This window comes from Mus caroli, unplaced genomic scaffold, assembly GCF_978045245.1.
Source record: "Mus caroli unplaced genomic scaffold, Mus_caroli_1 scaffold_11, whole genome shotgun sequence".
Lineage (NCBI taxonomy): Eukaryota > Metazoa > Chordata > Mammalia > Rodentia > Muridae > Mus > Mus caroli.
The window spans coordinates 102,088,221-102,105,494 of record NW_028227266.1 but is presented as its reverse complement, the minus strand read 5'-3'; the positions used below and the strand labels follow the sequence as shown (position 1 = coordinate 102,105,494).

The window sequence follows — 17,274 nt, the reverse complement described above, 5'->3', positions numbered from 1 at the left end:
GGTGTGGTTCAGTTTTAGCACACACCTTTAATCCCTCTGGCTGGAATACAGACTTGCTCTTAATTCTCAGCAATGAAGCTAAAGTTAGTTGTAGAGAAAAGCACCCATGTTTGTAAGCAATGTCTAATTGAGTGGCAGACAAAGTGATGAATCAAGAGAAAGATCTGACAGAATAGGATATACCCAATCACAAGGAGAGGAAAGGGAAGCTATAGTGAGAAGCACAGTGAGAAGAAAGGCCGTTTTACCAGACATTATTATAGAAAGACAGGTTGCAGAGAGAACAGCTAAACACAGGTGAAAACAGAACAAGCCAGAGAATAAGAAGCAAGAAGATTAGAACATGTTGCCAAAGATAGTCTGAGGCCAAGCAGAGCAGTTCAGGAGAAGCTTAGAGAAGCCAGATTGAATCAGTCTCTTAGGAGAGGAGTTTACACCAGACCAGCTAAGCTGAGCCATCCAGCTAGAGCTCAGAAGAATTAGAAAGGGTGAACTTAAGTCAGCAGTAAGGCTCAGAGGCTGATAATATTCTGGCCCCAGATTAGAGTGTATGGAGGCTAGAAGCTTCAAAAATGACAAGTTCTTCTTCAGAAATTTATAGCTAAATTTCTATATTTAAAAATCAAAAAACATTTCTCATTTGATTGAAACAGTACTAGAAAATACATTTTGATTTGCATATGTAATACAGAGAACCATGGTGTCTTTAAGAGGTCAGCATTCTTAAGTACAAATCAATGGTTTTCTTATTACCCTGCTCAGCAATTTCTGAATGGTATACAGGCTTTCGAGAAGGAGAATCATCCAGTTTTTTAATCTCAACCTGAAGCTCAGAATACTGTGTTGGGTAGCTGGGCCACTGTAAGTTGCTGGCGAGCCTTGCTCTCTCTTCCCTTGCTGTTGGGTCATCCCAAATGATCTGCTCATTTTGGGAGGGCTCTGTGTTCACATCAGGTACTACCTGTCGAGACTGCCTAAGGAATAAAAGAGACAATGTTAAATAACAGCCACTATTGAATCCAAGTGCGTAAAACTGGTAAGCAGTAAAGACACATAGTATTTGTTGAATAAATCAATAGAAGACATCCTTTCTTCTCCTTTTTTTTGGACATATGGTCTCATTATTGAGAGTATGGCTTTAAATGAGGTGCTTCTCCTGTTTCTGCCTCCCAGGTGCTAAGATTATAGGCAATCATCCTGGTTTGCTTTCCCCTGCTGTGATAAGATATCATGATCAAAAGCAGCTTGTCGAGGAAAAGATTTATTACAGCTTACAGCTGTAGCCCATCACTGAGAGAAGTCAGGGCAGGAACTGAAGAGACTGTAGAAGAGAACTGCTTACTGACTTGTACGGCTTGCTCAAAGGAGGTCCCGCTCACAGTGAGCCAGACCCTCCTACATCACTCATTAGCCAAGATATTCTACAGATTTACCTACATGCCAGAGTGAGAGACATTTCTCAAATGAGGTTTCTTCTTCTTAAATGACCCAAGTTTACAAAAACCTACACAGCATAGCATGCACCAATACACCCAGTTAATTACCTTTAAAATATTTCTACTAGAAAATTTAAGTGAATGTCTATATCTGTATTTCAAAAATAATGATATATTTTTTAAATTCTAAAAATTAGGGAACCATGGTGATGATTAGAGAACTGTAGTCAGTGGGTTAATAATTGCATTTATGTTTTCTTTTAAAGCCACGTCTCTGTAGTGAAGGACGACCCTGAGCTCCCCTTAGCAGCTTCCATGTGCTAGGATTGTAGGTATACACCACCCTAACTGTCTTAATAATTAGATTATATCTCATTGAGATAGAGTCTCACTATGTAGGTCTGGCTGTCCTGAAATTCACATTGAAAACCAGGTTGGTCTTGAACTCACAGATCCATTGCTTCTGCCTCGTGGGTGCCACTATACCCAGCTTTAAAGTGTATTTTTAACATGACATTGCTGAAGCTATAACTAATGGGTCTTTCAGCCCTTGGTGTCTTAGGGTTTCTAGTCCTGCACAAACATCATGACCAAGAAGCAAGTTGGAGAGGAAAGGGTTTATTCTGCTTACATTTCCACACTGCTGTTCATCACCAAAGAAAGTCAGGACTGGAACTCAAGCAGGTCAGGAAGCAGGAGCTGATGCAGAGGCCATGGAGGGATGTTACTTACTGGTTTGCTTCCCCTGGCTTGCTCAGCCTGCTCTCTTATAGAACCAAGACTACCAGCCCAGAGATGGTCCCACCCACAAGGGGCCTTTCCCCCTTGATCACTAATTGAAAAAATGCCTTACAGTTGGATCTCATGGAGGCATTTCCTCAACTGAAGCTCCTTTCTCTGAGATAACTCCAGCTGTGACAAGTTGACACGAAACTAGCCAGTACACTTGGTGACCAAAATTTGCAGTCTATGGTAGACATTTACTGAATTACAGAATTATGAATTCATTAAAATACTTTCAAGTATTTTATTTGTTTATATGTACAGATGTGGGTGCCCAGGGAGGCCAAAAGGAGTTGTTAGATCCCCTCGACCTGTAGTCACAAGCAGTTAGTTGTGGCCTCTACAAGAGTAGCAAGCACTCATTAACTGCTATCTCTCTAGTCCCTTAAAAATGTTTCCATTACATTTATTTATTTACTTTGTGTGTATGTATACACCTTATGTGGAGGCCAAAGGACAGCTTACAGAAGTTAGCTCTCTTCTTCCACCGTGTGAGTTCCAGGGATGGAATTCAAGTCATCACGCTTGGCAAGAAGCACCTTTACCACTTGGCTATCTCCCTGGGGCCTTGATCACAGGCCTGAGCCATCACCAAGCTACATGCAGTTAGTAAGTGACTCGGTAGCCAATAGGAGGCGGGTCTCTGTAAATTTGAGGCCAGTCTGGTCCACATATTGAGTTTCAGGACAGTAAGGACTACATCCCAAAGTGGATGGAGGCAGAGGCAGAGGCAGGCAGGTGATCTCTGAGCTCCAGACCAGCTCGAGCTACATAGTGAGACCTTGTCTTAAAAAGAAACAAGCCAACGAACCAGGAGAGCCTTTAGTCTCAAACGACCTGGCACGGAGTAAGGTTCTATAATCTAAAACACGACCTGCACTGTGGGGAAAAGCTACTTTTCTCCGAATTCAAAGTTACCTCAAGTGTACTGGCTATTTTTGTGTCAACTTGACACAGCTGGAGTTATCACAGAGAAAGGAGCTTCAGTTGAGGAAATGCCTCCATGAGATCCAACTGTAAGGCATTTTCTCAATTAGTGATCAAGGGGGAAAGGCCCCTTGTGGGTGGGACCATCCCTGGGCTGGTAGTCTTGGGTTCTATAAGAGAGTAGGCTGAGCAAGCCAGGGGGGCAAGCCAGTAAAGAACATCCCTCCATGGCCTCTGCATCAGCTCCTGCTCCCTGACCTGTCTGAGTTCCAGTCCTGACTTCCTTTGGTGATGAACAGCAGCATGGAAGTGTAAGCCGAATAAACCCTTTCCTCCCCAACTTGCTTCTTGGTCATGATGTTTGTGCAGGAATAGAAACCCTGACTAAGACAAATTGGTACCAGGAGTGGGGTATTCCTGTGACAACCTGACCATGTTTTGGGGAGGACTGTGGAAGGACTTTGGAACTTTGGGCTTGAAGATCCATTCGTTGTTAAGAGCTCTGTCAGATGTTGTGTAGGAGCTTGGAAGATAATGTTGAGAACAGTGCAGAAGATGGAGGTCTGGTTTGTGAAATTTCAGAGGGAAAATTAAAGACTCTTTTCAGGGCCATTGCTGTTTTTATTGTGAAGATTTTGTAGTTCTGGTTAGCTGGGGCTGAAGAATCAGCTGTGATTAACAAGATACCAGAACTACTAAAGCAAAAACTTTGCATTACTGGGACTATTGATGCTGGTTAGCTGGAGCTAAGAAATTAGCGGTGATTAAGAAGAGACCAGCATCTTGAGGTGACATCTTCTGGGAAGTGTTTTCTGAAAGCACAAAGAGGCTGTGTTCCAGAGATGGGCAAGGTTGTACTCCTTCTGCAGTGGGACTTGGTAATGTGTAAGGGTCACCCAGGTGGTACTGGTTTTGAGGACTGAAGGGGTCACGCAGTGTTTTGGAGATGCCAGTACCACGAGATGACCACCAAGAGCAGCAGCAGCAGTGGAGTACAGGCATCTGGAGCCCAGAGGACAACGTGTGTGCTACAAAGGGCATGGCTGGAGAAGTGACCCAAGCCCTTGGAGGAGCCCAGAAGATCGTGAGTTGGATCCCAGACGTTGGACGGTTGGAGATTGATTTTTGCTTTGATTGTGACTGTGCCCTGATATTTTCCCTCTTGAAGGAAGAAACTGTTTTAGTGGAGCCCACAGTTACACTTTTAATTGTAAAAAGACTTTGGATTTTAAAAGAGATGGATATTTTAAAGAGATTCAAATTTTAAGAATATGTAAAGACTGTGGGACTTTTAAAGTTATTTAGATCTTGGGGATGAATAAGAATGTAAGGGTTGAGGCTTACTAGTGATGTGTTTGTGTGTCAAGTTGACAAGGGGTCAATTGTACTGGCTATTTTTGTGTCAACTTGACACAGCTGGAGTTATCACAGAGAAAGGAGCTTCAGTTGAGGAAATGCCTCCATGAGATCCAACTGTAAGGCATTTTCTCAATTAGTGATCAAGGGGGAAAGGCCCCTTGTGGGTGGGACCATCCCTGGGCTGGTAGTCTTGGGTTCTATAAGAGAGTAGGCTGAGCAAGCCAGGGGGGCAAGCCAGTAAAGAACATCCCTCCATGGCCTCTGCATCAGCTCCTGCTCCCTGACCTGTCTGAGTTCCAGTCCTGACTTCCTTTGGTGATGAACAGCAGCATGGAAGTGTAAGCCGAATAAACCCTTTCCTCCCCAACTTGCTTCTTGGTCATGATGTTTGTGCAGGAATAGAAACCCTGACTAAGACACTCAAGGAAAACACAGAGTATGATATAAATGAAGCCAGCATGGACTCAAAACTCACCCTACAACTCAGAGATTTTTCTTCTGGTAGAAAAATGCTATTGGTGGGTCCAGTAATCCAACACTTGGTAAACTGAGGTAGAAAAACACCAAGTTTAAAGCCTACCTTGGCTACACAGCAATACAGAGAGAGGGTGAGAGGCGGTACACATGTAATTCCAGCAGTCAGGAGGTTGAAGCAGGAGAATTGGGAGTTTAGGGCTAACACTAGTTCCACAGTATTGCAGGCCAGCCTGGGATAAGACCAGAAAAATACAGTAATTTCTATGAGCTTAAGTTATACTGCATTAAGAACTGTGGTCACCTTTCCTAGAACACAGAGGAAACATGTACACACAATTCAAGTAAGAAATAAAAAGCGAGGAAAGGGTGGCTGGAGTGACATCCACAGGCTGTCCTCTGACCTCGACATGGGTGCTATGGCATGCATGTCTTTACACCCACATATCACACTCAAACACAAGATAATAAAAAAGTTGTTTAAAGTCGAAGTACTATGCGTGCTCACTGTCTAGTGCTAACATTAAGGAACAGAGAGGACTGACTGCTCCCGGATTCTACTTCAAGTGGAAAAGTGCACCTAAAATCACATACTTCAAAGTAAGAACTCACAACTGCTTGAGCAAGACAAATAACTCAGCAGCAACACACAAAACCCCAGATGACAGTGGGATATAATGCAAACTGTCTGAGTTAAATAGAGCGCCAACACAAACCCCTTCACTGGTCTGAATATTCTAACTTCCGCTCTATTTAAAGTACAATAAAAAAAAAGAAAAGAAAATTAAAGTCCTGTGTGGTGGCACAAACTTTTGTTTTGTTTTGTTTTGTTTTTTCGAGACAGGGTTTCTCTGTGTAGCTCTGGCTGTCCTGGAACTCACTTTGTGGCACAAACCTTTTATTGCTAGTACTTGGGAGGCAGATCTTTGAGTTCAAGGCCAGCCTGGTATGCAGAGCAAATTCCAGAATTCCAGGACAGCCAGGACTACACAAAGAAACCCTATCTCAAAAAGCAAAAACAACAAAAAGAGCCTAACCCACCAACCTAAGTTACCAGGGGCTTTTATGCAAACAACACAACACACAAACCTGAGTGCCTCCAGGACTCGGCTTCGTCCACTCCGAACAGACCGAGTGCTGTCAGGAGTTGAAGCAGCACTGTTACAACTGCTTCTTGACGTGCAAGTCTTCTGGGCAGGCGTCTTCACAATGCAGGTGGCTGACATGATCTCTTGCAGCTGCTTCTGGAAGGTCTCTCTCATCTCCAAGGCCTGGGTCAGAGCTAGAAACAGAGTGATCGCTATCAATCAAGAATGATGCCCCCCCCACCCCCACCCCCCGTGCTGGTGTGAAGAGAGCTGAGTGTGTGCCCAGGCTGACCTCCCATTGTAATCCCTGCCTCAGTCTCTCGAGTTCTGGGATTACAGGCATGCATTACCACAGTTACTAACTTCTCTCGTCAATCATATCTTACACTATTTTGTCTAGATCTAGTTGAACAGAGAATTGCCATTTACTGAATATTTATACAGAAATACAAGGCTAAAATGTCACAAAACACAAAGGCAGTCATGAGGACTGTTTCTGAAGTGATGAAGACTCCCTTGGAGGAAAACTTGCTCCTTTGAGGAGCTCCCTGCTCATGTCTGACCCTTTCTCATGGATGCATACTACAGAGATCCACAGTCATTTGTATGTATAGCTGTCTGTTCATTTGCTTTGGATCTTGCCACATAGCTCATGCTGGCCTTGAATGCCCTCCTGCCTCAGCAGCAAGCCTGGGATTGCAGCTGTAAAGCACTAGCCGAGCTTTCACTAATCCTTGAAAGAACACACCACAACGTCTTTGTCTTTGTATTTCCTTCCCATTATAGACACTGAAGTAGATACCAAGTAGGCATTTTTGAAATAAACAGAATGGAACAGTTAAGTCAGAAAGCAAGTTCTAGTAGGCAGGCTGAATAAGGAGAAGCCAGAGAGTAACCTGTCAAAAGAGAACACACCCATCTAAGTAAGGTAATCAGCGCAGCACTATCTGTAGTAGCAAGAAATTCAAAATAACCTGTTCATGCCACTGAATAGGAAACAGCAAAATAAAGCAGGGCACAAGCCACACACTACACCAGCAAATAAAACCCAGGACTGGAGCAGCCCCTACTTCCCAGACACTCTTCTGTGGCTTGAGTGCATACCCTCCTGTGTGTGGTGTGGTATAGTAAGGAGACTCCTTAAGAGGTGAGATCTAGTCTAAGGCGGCTGGGTCATTTGCAACACCACCCCAGAAGCAATGCAGTTTTCAGGGGAGACTCAGGCTAGTTTTGTTATGGGTTGCTATGACAACAGTGAGCCTGGTCTAACTTGCTTGCAGTCTTTCATGTGGTGCCACTCACCCACTTGCACTTTCCCTTTCTGATAAATACTCGAGACATGATAGGATGTAGCCAGGTCTTCATCAGAGTCCAAACCAATCAAGCTTGGGCTTTCATTTTCTAAGGCTGTTTGAGCTAAAAATGTACCCTTTACTATATATTTCTCAGTTCCAGCTACACTAAAACATTGCTCTTTTTTTTTCTTTTTTAGCAAATGGAGAGCTGTAGCAACCATGTATTAAATTGTCCAACTCTTCCAAATGATTCTGTGTGAACCATATCATATCTACACAAAAGCTACAGATAAAAGCTGTATGTGCTGACTGGTTGTTCCTCATCTCTTTCCTTCCTAGGACTTCCGCAATCCCCAAGAAACAAAGTTCTAAAATTAGCTCAATTAACATCCTACAGTGGCTTAGTGTTCAAGTGAAAAGAAGAGTCACACTCCTCTCTCTAGCTCTAAAGTAAAGCTAGCAGTGACTAAGGCAAGTGACAAAGGCATGCATGAAAGTCGTTAGGTGAAAAGGCTGCGCCTCTTCTGCTGAGCAGTCAAGCTGTGACTGCACAGAGAAATCCCAAGTGCCCCTCCAGTGAGCACAGCGCCTCACTGACTGGAAGCTGCAGTAGAATGAGCAGCTGACTCAGACAGGAAAAAGAGACCTCTCTAGGGGTTTGTGGAGAGAAGTCAGTGTTTGGCTGCAAAGCTAGAAGGCCATCCCAGTTCTAAACGTTGTCAAAAGTAAAAAGTGCACTTGAGTGTGGTGGCACAGGCCTTTAATCCCAGCACTGGGAAGGAAGGCAGATCTCTGGGTTTGAGGCCAGCCTGGTCTACAGAGTCAGTTCCAGAACCACTCAGAGAAACCCTGTCTTGGGAGGCCATGGCGTGAGAGTAAGGGGTAAAAAGTGACAAGTGTCTTACCTCCTTTACAGTCATCTCTTCCACTCCCATTCAACAGAGGTGACTCTTTGTCATTTGTGCCCATAGTGTTTGTCTCATTTCCTTCTACAGACAGATGATCTGTCTATTCAAAGAGAAAAATGACAACTTCTTAAACGAAGTTCACTGCATAAAGTTTCACAGACGTCTACATGCAGCTTGGGAGGGGCTCACTGTCCACACCACCTACCCCATCATCCTTAGATGCAGAAACTGCCAAGGGTGCCCGGCTGTTACAGAGCCGCCCATCTTGCACCGTGTTGATGTCCAAGCTCATTTTGGGATTGTAAGTGTGTGGATAAAGAGATTCAGGAAGATGCTTATACTCTTGAGCACACTGAAACACAAGTGTACACTTTAGAAAGAAGTTTACAGGGGCTGGTGAGATGGCTCAGTGGTTAAGAGTGCCGACTGCTCTTCTGAAGGTCTCGAGTTCAAATCCCAGCAACCACATGGTGGCTCACAGCCATCTGTAACGAAATCTGATGCCCTCTTCTGGAGTGTCTGAGGACAGCTACAGTGTACTTACATATAATAAATAAAAAAAAAAAAAAGAAAGAAAAAGAAAGAAGTTTACAGGGGAAAACTCTAGCATGTAGATAACCAATTGGGACCCAGGAAATGACTTAGCCAGTAAATGTCCTTGCCCTATTAAGTTGGTGACATGAGTTTAATCACTGAAACCATATTAAAACTGTAAAAAGAGTAAAAGGCCCTCTGAGCACACCTGTGCACACACAGTAAATTAAACAAAGTGGAACAAGTTGTCCCCACTTTTACAATCTACTGTCTATTAAAGTATAAACTCTAATCCTGCCTCTGCATTTAGCAAGGTATCAGCCATTCCAGAGAGCACCAAGGAAAGCATGGCTATAGTGTATGAGGATGCTATCAACTACCCTCAAAAACATCTTTTGTTTTTATATGATTTAAATTAATTTCTATCTATTTATATGGGGGGGCAGGTTGGGATGATGCACTCATGGAGTGTGGAACTCAGGGGACACACACCTTGTGGGAGTTATCTCCTTCCACTGTATGGGTCCCAGGAAATAAATTCAAGTAGTCAAGCTTGGTGGTGAGAGCCTTTACCTTCCACACCCTTTATTTCAGCTTCTCTCTTTCTCAATCTCTCCCTCCCTCTCCCTCTCAGACTTATTTATTATATGTAAGTACACTGTAGCTGTCTTCAGACACACTAGAAGAGGGCATCAGATCTCATTACAGATGGTTGTGAGCCACCATGTGGTTGCTGGGATTTGAACTCAGGACCTTTGGGAGAGCAGTCAGTGCTCTTAACCTCTGAGCCATCTCTCCAGCCCCTTAGCTACTTTTTATCTATAGTCAATCAGGGAAAGGAATCAGGATATAAGTATTCATTTAAAATTTGATAAATATTCAAGTAATAAAAATTTTAAGTTCTAGGGCTGGAGAGATGTCTCAGTGGTTAAGAGCACTGTATGTTCTTCCAGAGGTCCTGAGTTCAATTCCCCATCTATCACGTGGTGTCTCACAACCATCTATAATGGGATCTGATGCCCTCTTCTGGGCACTCGAGTGTACAAGTAGATAGAGCACTCATGTGCATAAAAATACAAAAATAATCAATCAACCAATTAATCTTAAAACAATTTAAGTTCTAATGCTAAAACGATACAATGCCCCAAGCATGACCTATTTGAGCATCCCAAAGCCTTATGTTATAAGCACACTTCCCATGGCATCCAACAGGCCCTCGGGGCGTGCCCTGGACAGCAGTCCAATCCCAACCCTTTCACCACTTCCATGTCCCAGCCATGAAATGGGCAGGTACTGGCACGATATGCCACCACACAACTAGCCAAGATTAGCAAATTTATTTGCATTCAATGAAATTGGTTTGTGCTCTGAAATATTTGTGTATTTTCAACCAACAAGGAAGAGAGGGAAAGCATTGCTTACCTCTAATAACCAATGCTCGGACACGACGTGCACCCCTCTTTCCTTTGCAGATTTATATTCTCGATTACTGTCATTTGCCCGACCCTGGTAAATGAAATGAGTAACGGTCTCATCGAAACTCCACCTGAAACAACCAAATATGCCAGAGGAATAACTAAGGGAGACAGCAGTCTACTCTGAACAGAGTGTTCTGACACACAGAGCTCAAAGAACTAGAGGAGAGACAAGAGTAGTAAATGGCAGATTTTGTATCCTGACAAATGCCAGCGACTCCATTTACACAGCATTTATACAGTGTAAGATGCCAGAAGAATACTTCTATATATATATATATATATATTAAGAGAAGTAAGCCTTTATTTCCATCTTTCTCAAATTAAGCCGGCTGACTTGGTTGCTCTGACGGGATTAGTCGAAGAGACCCAATCCCATATCCTCATCTGATTCCTCCGACTCTTCCTTTGCTTCAGCTCTGGCAGGGGCTGCAGCAGCCGCAGGGGTAGCAGTGGTGGCGGCAGCCTCAGGGGCAGCAGCCGCAAACGCAGATGGATCAGCCAGGAAGTGGGAAGGTGTACTCAGTCTCCACAGACAATGCCAGGACGCGCTTGTACCCACTGATGATGGAGTGTGGCACCGAGGCAACAGTCGGGTACCCGATCTGCAGACACACACTGGCCACACTGCGGACACCCTCCAGGAAGCAAGCGTGCAGGGCCTGCTCTGTGATGTCGAGCACTTCCGGGTTATAAATGCTGCCATTGTCAAACACCTGCTGGATGATCAGCCCGAAGGAGAAGGGGGAGATGTTCAGCATGTTCAGCAGTGTGGCCTTGCTGGCTCCCACCTTGTCTCCAGTCTTTATCAGCTGCACATCACTCAGAATTTCAATGGTGCCTCTGGAGATTTTTGTGGTGATGCCCAAAGCCTGGAAGAAGGAGGTCTTCTCGGGCCCCAGACCAGTGTTCTGAGCTGGCAGTGACCTCACACAGGGCGATGGTACCAGCACGAGCAGCAGCTGGCACCTTATTGGCCAACAGCATATCCCGAATCTCAGTGAGGTTCTCCTTGGTGAACACGAAGCCCACGTTCCCCCGGATGTGAGGCAACAGTTTCTCCAGAGCTGGGTTGTTCTCCAGGTGGCCCCTGATGGCCTTGCGCATCATGGTGTTCTTGCCCATCAGCACCACGGCCTTCCCTCGGAGGGACATGCGGATCTGCTGCATCTGCTTGGAGCCCACGTTGTCTGCTCCCACAATGAAGCATTTTGGGTAATCATCCAAAAGTTGGATGATTTTAAGGAAGTAGTTGGACTTCCAGGTTGCCCTGTCTTCCCTGGGCATCACGGAGGTGCGTCAGGGATTGCCACGCGGGGTTTAAAGACGATGTCACTCCAACGAGGACACCTGGCAAGAGCTTCTTTATATTTTTAAGAATCCTTCCATTTTGTCTTATAATGTATATCATTTTCTAATTACAATAAAAAGTATTTTCAAGTTAATAAAACTTAAGGCATTCAAGTCCACCGTCCAGTCACTGGCCACCACCCTTTTTATTCACTCTAGTTAGTCCCTATCACAAAACTATCTATGTTGAGAACTGAGCTCAGGCCTCTGAGTATGCTAGGCAAGAAAGCTACCACAGCATGAGACCACGTCTCTTAAGAAAACATTAGAGACAGGGTCTCTCACTCTGTAGCCCTGCCTATCCTGGAACTATGTAGACCCTCAGAGATCCTCCTGCCTCTGTCTCCTAAGCGCTGGAATTAATGGAGTGTACCACCATGCCAAGATACACACACACACACACACACACACACAAATAAAAAAAAATTAGAGCAAACTAAAATGTTTTTAATAGAGTGTGAAAGTCAGGGGAATCTAGGAAGGTTTGTTACAGTGGCCAGTACTACTCACAGGAAATCACTAAGATTGATAATAAATGCAGTCAGTCCCAGATGTGCTGACTATAAACCCATGAAGGGAACTAACCAGGACTGCACTGGAGGCTAAAAGTGGGCAAGCATCTGACATCTTTATAGACAGGCTTAAGTGTTCCTGGGTACCTCAGAGGAAAGTTCTAATTAATCGGAGAGGTTTTATTAGATAATGCACACAAGCAGGCAAAGCCAAGTCTTCCTTATAAATGAATACAGGCTTTTGGTTCCATCTGAGCTATGGCTGGCGCCGCCAACGCAGAGCTGTCCCTACCTGTACTCTGCTCCCAGTGATGCTGCAACCCCATTGAGCTCACTCTGCTTCTTACTGAGCTTCTTACTCACACACACCACAACGCTGTCAAGTGGTTTCCGAGTCTCTTCCTGCACATGAGAATAAAGAAACAGACCAGCCACAGTTCTTTGACATGCATTAGGGACACCTTCCATTTAATAAGAAAACCATGTCTACCTCCTCCAAATGGGCACCCTTCAGCTGAGGGCTGGCAGAATGACTGTCAGTGTTTCGGGAACTATTTGCCAAAGCAACTGTCAGGTTTCTGACGATGACTTCAGAGAGTGGTGAGCTTAGTTTCCGCTTCTGACTGGCAGCATTTGGGGTTTCCAGGGCTGCAAGTGCATCCTGTGTTTAAGAACAGGAAAAAGGAAAAAATGAGGAGAGAAAGCGGGGGGGGGAATAAGAGGAAAGAGACGAAGTAGGGAAGAAAGGAAAAAAGAGATTACACCTTTGACCTCTTTTTCTCTGAAATAAAAAGCATGAACTATAATTTTTATTTTTATACTACAACTAAAAGAATTTCATATTCTTCACCAAGCATTAAGTAAGGAGCTGGAGAGATGGCTGAGCAGTTAAGAGTACTATGAGAGCTCTTCTAGAGGATCCAGGGAATCAATCCCTTGCTCTCACGTGGTGGTTCACAACTATATGTACCACCAGTTCCATGGGATCTGACACCCTCTGGTTTTCATGTTCACCAAGCATGCAGGTGATGCATAGACATATGTAGGCAAAAGAACCATGCACATAAAAAAAAAATAGATTTTTTAAAACAGATAAACAAAAACCATTAGGCATACTTACCTTTTCAGCAGTGCATACATACCACACTTAAGAATTGTAATTGCAATTACATAAAAGACCCCAAACTAAAGTGAACACAGAAGGAAACCAGAAAGAATGGATGGGTATAAGAAATTAATTTTAAGATTAGGTAAAAAGTCAGAATGAGGCAAGAACCAACAAAATGTACAAGATATATAGGCTCAAAGGGCCTGAGGCTGAGAACTGGACACAGAGAGCTCCACACAGGGTCTGGCTTCTTCCCAACCAGTCCACAGAGCTCAGAGCTAACCAGGACTACACTTAAGGCTGAAAGTGGGCAAGCATCTGACACCTTTAGAGACAGGCTTAAGTGTTCCTGGGCACCTCAGAGGAAAGTTCTAATATCACTTCATGACAATGGATGGTGAAAGTTCTACATCAGACAGATAGATGCCTCTCATCTGGGGTTTCTGCAGACTACAATGGAGGAAGCCATTCTTTTCTTTCATCCAGCCTCATGATGATACCAAGGAATGCATGATCAAAGAGACAAGTACTCTTGAGAAACAGAGTTCTTGAGAACAGATCCTTCTACTGTTGATGTGGATTAACAAGAAGTGACACACCTCAAGAAGGAAAGACCAGAAATAATACGAATGAATATGTTCAAGAATGCAGGTGCATAAATTTTATAATATCCAAACCAAGTAAAATATGCTTGCAGGAGAAGTGGACAGTCAATATGGAGAGGATGCACTACCTGTCATGTCAACTCTAGGCTTTGACAATTCCATACACCTTTAATGCTACCTCTCCCAAGATTCAGAGAGGCAGAAAGGAGAGAAGAGACAAGCCTCAATTACTCTTTGCTGAGACTAAGCAAAGAGTAGGGAATTTACTAGCTAGTAACCACAATGGCAAATGATCAACACATGGTTATGGTTTGTACTGGGATACAGCTCGGCTGGGAGTACTACATGCACAAAGCCCTAGGCATATTCTCCAGCATCATACACAACAAACAGTGATGAATACCCGGCTCTATATACCAAGCCAATCAGGGCTATCTATACAGTAAAACTGTTTTAAAACCTTAAAAAAAAAAAAAAAAGGAAGGAAGGAAGGAAGGAAGAGGAGGGGAGGGGAGGGGAGGGGAGGGGAGAGGAGAGGAGAGGAAGAAGAGAAGAGAAGAGAAGAGAAGAGAAGAGAAGAGAAGAGAAGAGAAGAGAAGAGAAGAGAAGAGAAGAGAAGAGAAGAGAGAAGAGGCATAGAGGTCCATGCCTTTAACTCCAGTCGTCAACAGGCAGAGGCAGGTAGATCTCAGAATTCAAGGTTAGTCTGCATCATATACGAGACCTTGTCTCAAAAGTGGAGCAGGGATTCTATACTACATACAAAAAGGAAAACAAGGAAAAAAGAACACCAGCAAACATAATATAAAGGTATATGAAGCAAGGATAAGTTACTATATATATGACAGAACTGAGATAAAGATAAGACACCACACTGAAATCCTAGAACCACAGCAGACAGCCCTCAAGGCAGAAAGCATTAAACAAGACAGGATCTTTTATAAAATCAAAAGCTGCATTTTATATTCTAATTAATACAAGTCACACATATCAGTGTGCCAACTAACAAAGCGACTACTTACAAAAAAACAAAACCATGTGAGATTTCAGAAGAAGAATTACCAACACTGCTGAGCATGGTGGAACAGGCCTTTAACCCCAGAACTTGGAAGGTAGAGACAGGTAGATCCGAGAGTTCAAGACCAGCCTGGTCTACAGTGTGAGGGCTACACAGAAAAATCAAAAACCAAAACCAAAAACCGAAACAAGAATTATCAACACAAGAAACTTGCAAACATCACTTAATATATAGGATGGGTAAATAAGCACATATTGGGAATCAGAAGTTACAGTTTTCATATAAGTATACTGGATATATCAAACACTCCACCTCAGATAGAAAAATACCACCTTATGATAAGTGATTAACTACAGTTATATAGAACACGGGCAAATCTCCACAATAGAGGCTAAACAAATCCAACAAAACAGATGCGAGAGACTTTCTAACACTGCGTCTGTAATTGCCAAAACCAAGCACAGCACAACTCTTGACAGGTGGTGGGGAGGAGAAACAGAGATAGCGAGCCTGGGGAAGGGCACACAGAATGAGTACTATCTGAGCTCGGACAGTGGCTGCCCAAATGCTGGGTTGCACAGCTTCATTTAGCAGTGCATCCCTTTCCTTTGTTTACTACTTAAGGGGTCTGAGAACTGTACAAGTTGTTGGGACTCACTCCGTGACTTAACATGATCCCAGGACGCTTAAGAGAGTTCCCAAGTGTCAGAAGGCAGCATGAAGCAGGGTCATCCTGACTCCAGAAGTCATAGCTTAGACTAAGACAGTGCTTTTCCTCTGCTGAAGGCTCACGGGGCAGAGCACTAATCAGAGGAAGGGATGTAAAACTGCAGGACCATTGTGGAATACTAAAGGAGCCATTTTGATTTTCAGATTAGGGATATACATCAGCCTAGAATAAAACGGTACTAGATATCAATATTTATTTTCGGAATAATCTGCCCCTAAACACAGTATTAAAAATGCCTAAAATGCACCTGAATTTCTTATGGATGGAACCCATAGTCTTCTCATGTCTACAAGGCCACTATTCTATTAGAGACCTACCTCCACAACTCCCTTTTTTTTTAAAAAAAAAAAAAGCAAAGAATTGCTGGGCAGTGCTGACACAAGCCTTTAATACCAGCACTAGGGAGGTAGAGGCAGGCAGATCTGAGTTTAAGGCCAGTGTGTTCTATAGAGCAAGTTCCAGGACAGCCAGGGCTACACAGAGAAAAGCTATCTCAGAAAAACAAAACAAATAAAAAACTCTAGGCAAAACAAAAACAAAAGCACTTTTTGTTTGAGGCAGGCCTTGAACTCACTGTGTAACCTAGACAAGTCTTGAATTTATAATCCTCCACCTTGGCCTCCGAGTTACTGGGATTATAGGAAACACTACTAGGTGCAGCTAAAATGTCGTTTCTTAACATTCTATAAGCAAACTATCAAAAATAAGTTGGCTCAAGGATACAGAAATCTCAGGCAATGACTTACTTCAACAGCTACTTGGAAAGCCAAAAGCCTTCCCCAAAAAAAGGTGGGGGGAAAAATCTTGAGGATCTGAAAGAAGACTATTTGAATAGTTTCTGATTCATGAATAAATTTCATAAGGTGTTGGCCCCACTGCTCAGATCACACAGAGAAACACCACTCGTCTCCTTAGGAGGAGTGACTGAAAAGGTAAGGCGACACTAGGGCTTTCAGTCCAAGGCACACTAAGTCACCCAGAAAAGGTAGCAACACATTTGCTATTTTAAAGCTTACAAAACCATTACATTAGACTATTTCATTTCAGAGTGATATTCAGAGGTTAAGTCATCTGCCTAGAACTGTGTTCATGAGCAATATAGAACCTGAAACCCAGAGTCCTAACTAACTTCATATTATATAGCCACAGCTGTTATCTCAGCTCTGAGCACCCATTTATCAACATCTCTGGATGACTTTCTATTACAAACTTTAGTAGCAATGCACAATTTGGGGCTCTACCTTTATAAACCGTAAAACCATTAGTACTAGTAACATTTCCTTCAAACCTTACCGTCACATCAAAGGATGGCTTGAAAAGCTTGTCCTTGGACAGAAACTTTGATGGTGTGTCCAGGTGTAAGGAGGGCTCCTTCGTAAGTGGCTGCTGTACTGGTGGAGAGGTGGGGTCCTGCCTGCTGTGCTGTGAAATGACAGCACGGAAGGCTCTACTCTGAAAGCGATTCATGTCCAAAGGTGTAACCGCCTTTTTTCTGTGAATTTCCAAGTGTGCGTCAGGATGTGCTGGCAAATCTGGATTTGAACTCACTCCATTTGGTATCTTAGTTTCTAATACTTGTTCTACAAATTGAAAATGAAAAAAAAAAACAAAAAACAAACAAATGAGCCACTAATATGGGCCTTTTCTCTCATATGAGGCAAAGTGACAATTT

The 17,274-nt window shown here is 43.5% G+C and overlaps 1 protein-coding gene and 1 pseudogene across 2 annotated transcripts in view; both read right to left on the bottom strand.

The window, feature by feature from the left end:
* Topbp1 (DNA topoisomerase II binding protein 1) overlaps window positions 1–17,274 on the bottom strand; it is a 49,889-nt gene that overhangs the window by 8,934 nt on the left and 23,681 nt on the right. For both annotated transcript variants that reach the window (XM_085827954.1, XM_085827953.1), the window contains 8 exons: window positions 16,896–17,182; window positions 12,632–12,802; window positions 12,434–12,543; window positions 10,227–10,350; window positions 8,476–8,622; window positions 8,268–8,370; window positions 6,069–6,261; window positions 754–974 (listed from right to left, as the gene is read on the bottom strand). In XM_085827954.1, the coding sequence (XP_085684080.1) occupies window positions 754–974; window positions 6,069–6,261; window positions 8,268–8,370; window positions 8,476–8,622; window positions 10,227–10,350; window positions 12,434–12,543; window positions 12,632–12,802; window positions 16,896–17,182 (1,356 nt within the window). The remainder of the gene's footprint in view (window positions 1–753; window positions 975–6,068; window positions 6,262–8,267; window positions 8,371–8,475; window positions 8,623–10,226; window positions 10,351–12,433; window positions 12,544–12,631; window positions 12,803–16,895; window positions 17,183–17,274) is intronic.
* LOC110301697 (large ribosomal subunit protein uL10 pseudogene) lies at window positions 10,372–11,621 on the bottom strand (annotated as a pseudogene).